Below are 8,729 nucleotides of genomic sequence, written 5' to 3' on the forward strand. Positions count from 1 at the left end.
GGTGTAATAGCAGAGAAAGTCTCAGAAAGTGATCAAAGTTGCTCTGAGATAATAATGGTTTCCATAGCAAAAGATTGCAAGTGAAGATACCTAGCTGGGTTTGGTGATTAAGTAAAAGACCAAAGTTAAATGATGCTGTCCAATATATACATATTCTTAAAATTGATATGCAGGTGTCTATTTGCAATGTAACTTAGTCCCTTCAGAAAGTACCTAGTCAACTATTTAAATAAGAAGAGTGGAGTGGTGTGATATATGTCTGTTTGCGGTCCTAACAGAAATGGGAAAGCTACCACATCTTGGTGCTCGATGATCATATTCTCTACATGAGAAGTAGTATAAAAGTTCATTATGTTTTCCCCTTTGATTATAAAGTTTACTTTTCTCAAACACAGAATTTTAGATCATATGTGTAAGTTATGAATTAGACATAAAAATGAGTAAGTGTTTTCTTAGCTATTATATTAAGAAAATGTAAAAATTTTTAAAAAGCTGCAATGTAAATGTTCCCAAAATGGCATGAAAAACCTAAGGGTCCGAGTGATACCTGTTTTGACCCAGAGTTCATGAAGATGCAGGTGGAAAAGAAAAGCAAAAGGCAAACAAAGGAGCTGGAATTGTTAATCAATCAAGGCAGAAAGTAAAGCAAGCCAGTCATCTCTATTGAGAAGTGTATTATTCTCTACAAATCCAATTCAATAAAATCATGTTATTGGGTACATATAAATGAATGTTCAGAAATAAATTTCTGCACATATGTTTATTAGTCCTTCTATATTTAAAGAGCTGAACAAATACACCACCTACTTCATGGGTTAATGTTGTCAGGTGACCTTACAAAGTAAAAGACCTTATAAAGTAAATAACCATATATACAGATTGAAAACCAGATTAATAAGCCAAAGAACATATAAAACATGTAAGGCAATTGTACTAAGTCATTGTACACTTTTAGATACATTGTCAAGGCTGGATTATAATACATTTTTTCTTTCTCTGTACGCCATATATATTTGAGTTTTTCACATAGAAGAAACCATGTGATATTTAAGTTTATGAGTCTGAGTTACTGCACTTAGCATTACGGTCTCTGGGTGCACCCATTTTCCTACAAATGACACAAGTTTATCTTTCTTCATGGCAGAGCAGTGCTCCGTTGTATACAAATACCACCTTTTTATCCATTCATCTGCTGGGGCATATAGGCTGCTTCACGATTTAGCCATTATGGGCTGAGCTGCTGTAAACGTGGTGTGCGTGTATGGCTGTGCTGTGAAGTCTTTAACTCTTTTGAAAAGATATTTAGAGTTTGAATAGCCGGGTCCAGTAGCATTCCCACTTTTAGTTTTGTGGGAATCTTCACACCGATTTCCACAGTGGCTGTGTCGGTGTGCAGTCCACTGACAGAGGGGATTTTATGCCCTGGTGTGTGTGGTCTTACTAAGGAACCTTGGGGCACACTCGCAGTTTACATTTTCCTTTCTTTTAATGAGTTCTGGAGATGGAATGGAATGATTCTTAAGTGATGTCTTTACTGATAATCTTTTGAGAGTGTCTCCCTTGAGGAAGTCTAGTAATATTAGTCTATTATATTTCACTTCCAGTCTACTATATTTCAAAATATAAAGCAGGGCGTGGTGACACATGCTTGTGATCCCATCACTTGGGAGGCTGAGGCAGGAGGATCACTTTGAGTTTGAAGCCAGCCTACGCTACCTAGGTAAAGCTACCGAACTGTTACTTTCTAATTCAGCAATCTTTAGAAATCGGACCGATTTGTCTAGTCTTGAAGCCTATGGAATTTCAGTCTCTCCAAGATGGAAAATGCTGAGGTTCCTTCCATACCTGCAGTTGTGACTCAAATGTTTTGAGCATGTGCAGCAGCTCACATTCACAGCTTCTCATCTCATTGCTTGCGACTGTGCCCGGCAGAGCACTGGACAAAACATGATGCAGAAGCCATGAGGGCAGCATTTTCAGTGGGAAGCAAGGGACTCCTCTAACTCCACCTTGCAGACTCAAGGGAGCTCACCAGCACACAGGAAACGGAGAAGAGAAAGAAGAGCACCACCTGCAGAGCAGAAAGAAAAAGCAAAGAGCCGGAGCGCGTATCTGCCTCTCCGCCACGCGGTCTAGGATGTAACAGTGCGTCCTTCACTGCAGGAGTCGCCTGGAGGAAATGAGTCCTTCATACATAAGTGAGGCGCATCTGAATGATACATTTCTGTCCATCAAATTAATACTCTACCAGAACTGGGCAGTACTCCTGCTGAAGTGGCAAGTAGGACTTTGCGTAGTATTTTACGTTTGTGGTGTTCCTGACTAGTGTATTAGCTACTTTCTACTATTCACTTACCAAACACAACATACCTGCTGTGTATCCTGTCACTCCTCTATGTGTGAGACACTCAAAGTGCACAAACACACATTCAAAGGTGACCAGTGCCTGGCTTTTACTCGGGCTACAGGGTCCCCTATCTGGAGGGGAAAGTATCTGGACAAAGAGAAGAGTGCATGCAATGGCCCTGAGGTAGTGAGCACCTTGGGCTGTTGTGGAGAAAGACGGTGTTTCTGAGGCAGCATCAGTGGTGAGGGCAGAGGAATAGCCAGGCTGCAGAGCACAGGACACTGAGTAGGATTTACAAGGAATTCAGGTCCCTTGATGCGGAAGCCATGAGGGCAGCATTTTCAGTGGGAAGCAAGGGACATTGAGAATGATGAGAAATTCCAAAACGTGAAAGGATTTACAGTGTTTTAAGAACACTGGCTGGAGGGGAAGAGATTGAGAAAGGGCAGGGTAGAAGCAAGGAGAGAAGAGAGCAGGCTTGTGCAGAAGGCAAGGCAAAGCCAGCTTGGCTGGGCCCGAATGGGGGAGCAGCCGGCTTAGTTCTAGTTTGGAACAGGGAAAGAGGTACTCGTGGGTCCTGTGGAGAAAAAGAGGACCCTTGGGGACCTGAGTCGTGCAGTGTCCTCTGCTCTAGGAGTGCCGTTTGCAGAGTCTGAGAAGAGTGCGTGCCAGGGGGCGGGGGTAGTTACGATCCCCAGGACACACAAAGAGGGGAGACGCGTGTGTGGAACTTGGGAGAATTCAGGGCTGCAGGTAGAAAAGTGCAAGTTATTAACCAGCAGATGACATGCTAAGCCAGTGGACCAGGTTAGAGCTCTAGAAACAAAATCTACATGAAAAAGGAGAGACTGGGACGCAGAGAGGAGATCAGAGGAAGGAGCGTAAGAGTAAAAGTGCCCTGAGCTGTGTCAAGGAAAACCGGAAGAGGACAGGAGAAAATATTTGAAGAGAGAAAATTTACACATCAAGTGGTCCTGAAAGGTCAGATACAGGAAGACTACGAATTGGTTCTTTGATGATTCTGTTTAGATATGGGCAATCATTTTTGAAAAATAAAGTTTTCTTTCATAGATTCTTCACTCAGCCTTCTTCTCAACGAAAAGAAAATAGTTTCAGTCTCTTCAAAGCTCAGGAAACTAATGTTATTTATTTACTAAGTGGCAAAAACAGTGTTAAATAAACTCTGGCCAATCAAACGTAAAGCAAAAGCTCCAGCTCTTTGAGAGCTTAAAGTCCCTGTAGAATAATTCTCATAAAAAGAACAGTTTTGTCCACGCAATCATTTATATAATCAAATATTTTGATTCTTGGAAATTGAACTTTTAATTAGTGAATTTTTTTAAGATGTTTACAAGAATGGTTAGACGTGAAGGTTTTGAAATGAAATTCACTGCACTAAAAGGAATTAAAGAATGTGAAAAATGCTACAGAACATGGAACCTAGGAAGAAAAGAGGAAGAATCTGTGGGCATTAGTAGGAAGCCAGTGCGCACCTGCACCGTGGGACTCCCAGTTGATGCGCCCGTTCAGATCTCTCTTTCTAGCTTAATTCTTTATTTTGGATAGGATTCCAGGCTGTCCTTTCACTGTTATTTCTTCAAAAATATTGGTGGTATTTTTCATTTTACTCTAATTCTTGATGAAGATTCTATGGACACCTCACATGTTCAACTGAAAACACGAATATAAGAAATATGGGAAATGGAATTCTATTTCTTAAATTGCTTTTTTCCTGTGGTGCACACTTGCTAAAACCTTAATGCTTTGGAGTTATGGAACTCTATTAAATTGTATTATTTCTTGCATTTATAAATATATAGGATTTGTGCTATTATGGCAGTGCTTTTTTAGTGAATAGTTGGTACTTTGCTCAAAAGAGGATTTATTATTAAAGTATACCCTTTCTAATCATCAGCATTTACAATTAAAAATTTACAGCATTTTCCAAGTGCTGGTAGGTAAATTGCTTTACCCGTAACGTTGAGGAATAAAATCTAGGTGAGTGTTATTTATTTGGATTGCATTAAAGCAGCTTTATACAGTGAGTTCGAAGGTGGGCTAGATAAGGGGTACTTTGAAAGGTAGTTTTCTAAATATTTTTCAAGATTTATTTTTCCTTTCCTTTCTAACAGGAGGATTATTCTGACTGTGGCGGTGTTTCTGGATTAAGTTCGTCCCTGTGGTCTATTCTCGGATTCCAGTTTCTACTCCTCTGGCTGGTATCTGGCAGCAGACACTAACTATTGTGACCTTCTGAAACCAAAACCACATCATTAAACTCCAGACCCTGCCAAAATATGAGCCCTGGATGATGTCACAGTAGGGTCACCTGTGGAATCAGCGAAACATTAGCTGGACCTTTATCAAGGCGTATCTAAGGCACAGACCCATGGGGCACCCACTGGCTGCATGTCAGGGTGTCTGACCCGTGTACTTGTGTGAGTGCTGCACCATCTAAGAACATCAAAGCGAAAATTCTTTGTGCTCTCCTGGGAAAACAGGAGTTGTTGCATTGCTGGTGATGATGTGTAGAAGGGCTCCCCACGCAATTGTTTATGAATCATAGGAAATGTCTTGATTTTGACCTGGAATTTCAACTTACTGCAGATTTACCAAGAAAACCTGTAGGGAGAAGTAGTTATTTTTGCCTCCATTTATTCTTCTGTTAGAAGTTAATTCCTACTTTGAGTAGTTCTTGACTACAGAGGGACAGAGAGAGAGGGAATTAACAGTGGTCTACGTTGCTGAAATAGGAATAATGGCTAATTTTCTACAAAAATTTTGCCAGGAATAAAATGCCTTATGCAGAATGATTTCTCTGCCAAAAATAAAACACAATTGATGACCAATTACATGGGGTAGTGAATTGATAGCTTGCAAATAACAGCTAAGAAATTATTAAACTAAAGGTGCTTGAGGGTGAAATTTGAACATGACATATTTTCTCATAAATGTATGCCCTATAAAGTTCTGGTGTAATGTTCCCTTTGTCCACAGTATGGTTATGTAGTGCTAGCCAGATATTAACAATGCTCTAAGAGAAGCTCACTGGGGGGAGGGGAAATGTTTTTCTTGTGACAAATGAACTTGGGTTACAAGGGTATTTTGCATGATGCTGCTGCTGCTATTTTAACTTTTTGGTTTGTTTTTCTCTTACTGTAGAGTGTAGTCTCTTGAGAAGTTACCTGAGTGACATCATTGTCATGTAAGAATCTGACACTTGCAGTGTAAATGCACTTCAGTCATCTTTTCAAAATGTCGTGAAACTACTCTGAATATACTGTGCAATGTCAATGCAGGCTGATGGGGCCGGGGAATGGCGGAATGAGAATCAGTGGATTTTATACAGATCTGTGCTTTTGCCTGAAAACCTATGTACAGATATTTTAAGTACATAAATCAGATTTAACACATTTATTTTTTGAAAAGTACATATATGTTCTCAATGAAGCTACATCCTAGGTTTCCTGTTCGTTCATTTTGCAGGAGCACGGACAGTCCAAGCTCTGTCCTCCTTTTTCGATGCTATGATCATTTGGCCAAAGTCCCATGCCGTTTGATGAGGGTTTTATAACAATCTGAACAAGTAGGAAACCGTGGATCTCTATGTATGCACATGAACACTTGATTGTGAATAATAAAATTTGTTTTTATACAGCCTCATTGGTGAAAATGGTTAGTGTAGTAAATCAGAGATTTCATTATAGATTAATATGGTATCAAAATATTATTTATGCTTTTAAAAATTATTTTCGGGAATAAACAGTATTTGAAGGAAGGATGAAAACAGTGAATGTGTAACTCTAGGCATAATGCATAATTTTACTGAAGGCTGAAAGTATACAGATATTTTTTATGGTAAAATGCATTTTTCTTTATTCAAACATGCCAAATATTGGTGTGTATATATGCTGGAAATTTTCTTATATATAATTTTAACATCAAAATTATTTACATTACCCAGCATGCTTTTATATGTTCTATGTATCAAAGTTTTTGTCCATTCTTTAGCAGTGTTTAAGATATATTTGTTTTGTTTTTAGCTTTGCATACATTTATAATCCACTCATACCACCAATGTATCCTAAGTACCATTTGTGTACATTTCCTTAATGAGATTGTTTTTTAATTTAAAATATGGGGAGGAAGAAATGGAATCACTTTGCCAACTATTGTTCTAAGAGTTGACATCAGTTACCATTTCTAGCGCATTATTGTGATTTTTTTTTTTAGTCAATTCGAAGCTTGTATCGACATTTTAGAATACACCAAAGTGATTTAAAAAAAGGTACAATGTGTTTTAATCATGTTATTTGTTATTTAAATATTTAAATCTTACTGTTAACTTTTGCTAGAATTTTAAATCATGAAAGTGTTGGGAAGAGGATATCAAAAATAAAAATTACTAGCTTATGTAAATAAATGACGCACATTAAAACAAACAGTTGCTTCCAGCATACAACAGACTACCTTAAGATTACGTTTAAAATCCACTTATTATATTTTCCGGGCCAATGTCATTTATATTGTATGTTTTCATCACTGGATTATTGTTGTCTTAGTCATATTTAAGCTCGGCATCCCACGGCAGGACCCCATTTGATTATAGTTCTGTATAATAACAGCCACATACAGGGTAGGAAATTGGATAAGAACTTGCTCTCAGACTAAAAATTGTTTTCAGGGTCAATACTACTCACCCTGGGTTTAGCATATTTTTTTTCAAAAGACAGTAACACTCATCCCGTCAAATTGTTACATTAAATTTGCTATATTTCTGTGAATTCTGTTGACAAAAAACTTCAAGTCTGATATTAATTATTGATTTTCAAAGACTGACCAGTACAAGTGATCAATGAAAGGCTTCTGAACTGTTTTTACACATTTAATTTGTGCTGTGCTCATGCAGCTGAATGTAGTATGTCACCAAAAGGAACCACGATGGGTCACAGGACAGAAGCTTGCGTTAATCATCTCTTTATCTTTTCTTCATTTGAACAACCAGCATTACTGCCAAACACCAATCGTGGTCCACATTTGTAACAGGTTTTTAACATGACATAGTTCGCAAGTTTGATTGAAGAGATTTCTAGGTCCTGGGCCTATAAGATTTTAGTATGATCTTTTTTCATGTTTCTAATGCTTCAGGCATTATTGCTTAACTTGGAAAAAAAAAAGCAAAACAGTGTTGCTGCCATTTGTAAGTTTCCTATATATAATATTCCTTTTATTAACTTTAAAACTGGCCTTACGGGGTTCAAATAGGCAGTATCCCTTTTAAGTGACCTTCGCAATCCAAGTGTTACTTGCTTATTTGATGCTCTCTTGTGATTTTACGTCTCCCTTAAATCTTTGTCTTGTCTTCATAAAAGTTTAAATTCTGTGTCTTAATTTAAAACTCTCAAGCTATTCCGTTGATCATGTTAGCTGACATTAAAATGTCGGAAGATGGAGAGTCTAACTCAGCGAGAGAAAATGGATTTTGTGACTTGTTCACTTGCCCCAAATTCCAATATTTTATTACTATCTGGATCTTGTATTGTTTCTCATAGCAGAATGTTAATATTGTTAATATTCAGTGTACCTCTCTGTAAAGATCAAATCACTAAACAAAAGTATCAAGTGTTGAAAATTTCCCAAAGATTTGGAAGTATCAGAGAGCCCTTATCAATTGTTTCATCCGCCTCATTTCTAGTTCACATCAAAGAAGTTGTCTCAGAGAAATTACCCTGAGAATAAGGGGATACTGTCTTGGATAGATGCCAGTTGAGTTTACAGTGTGACCTGATGAAGCTGTCTTTTCTGTTGTGTTGTATGATTGTTGGATCATGCTTTTAGGGATTCTTTTAGTGAAATGCTCAATGTGCATCCCTGAAAAAGGCCAAGCGGCTTTTGTGAACAATAGATGTCCCCCTTCCCTTTATTATGTTCTCTTGACACTTTTGTGGAAATTAGCCTGTTAAAAACATTTTGTAAAAATTTGTATAATACTGTTATAAAATATTTATAATCCCAGAAAATGTTGTGTTAAATCTTGTGCAAAAACAGTATATTCAGAATAAAAGTTTATCATTTAAAGTCACCATATAGTTTGGATGATTTGCTTGTTTTACTATCTAGTGGAAAAGCGTAGAGGACTTTGTCACAAATGCATTATAAGAAAGCAAGCTTTCCAGCACAGACAGTTCTGGATTATAAAAAAAAAAAAAAAAAAGGGAATTATAGCAGTGTTTTTACAGTTACAAAACTCAACTCACAAACACACACATTTGCAGCTTCTTTGTGGAATTCTGACCTGCTGCACCCTGCCCATTAAGCCATTTAGGAAATGGATAAATCTGACTTGGGACTTCTAACATGAGAAATATCCTTAGGCAAAAAC

At 37.7% G+C, this 8,729-nt stretch overlaps 1 protein-coding gene across 4 annotated transcripts in view; it reads left to right on the forward strand.

Annotated features, from left to right (window-relative positions):
* The window catches only part of Cacna2d1 (calcium channel, voltage-dependent, alpha 2/delta subunit 1), a 419,185-nt gene extending 410,756 nt beyond the window's left edge, over positions 1-8,429 (forward strand). For all 4 annotated transcript variants that reach the window (XM_013510508.1, XM_013510509.1, XM_005377191.2 and 1 more), the window contains one exon: positions 4,480-8,429. In XM_013510508.1, the coding sequence (XP_013365962.1) occupies positions 4,480-4,587 (108 nt within the window). In that variant the 3' untranslated portion in view covers positions 4,588-8,429. The remainder of the gene's footprint in view (positions 1-4,479) is intronic.
* The last annotated feature ends 300 nt before the right edge of the window (positions 8,430-8,729 follow it).

Source organism: Chinchilla lanigera, unplaced genomic scaffold (assembly GCF_000276665.1).
Source record: "Chinchilla lanigera isolate Chin_1 unplaced genomic scaffold, ChiLan1.0 scaffold00009, whole genome shotgun sequence".
NCBI classification, from domain to species: Eukaryota; Metazoa; Chordata; class Mammalia; order Rodentia; family Chinchillidae; genus Chinchilla; species Chinchilla lanigera.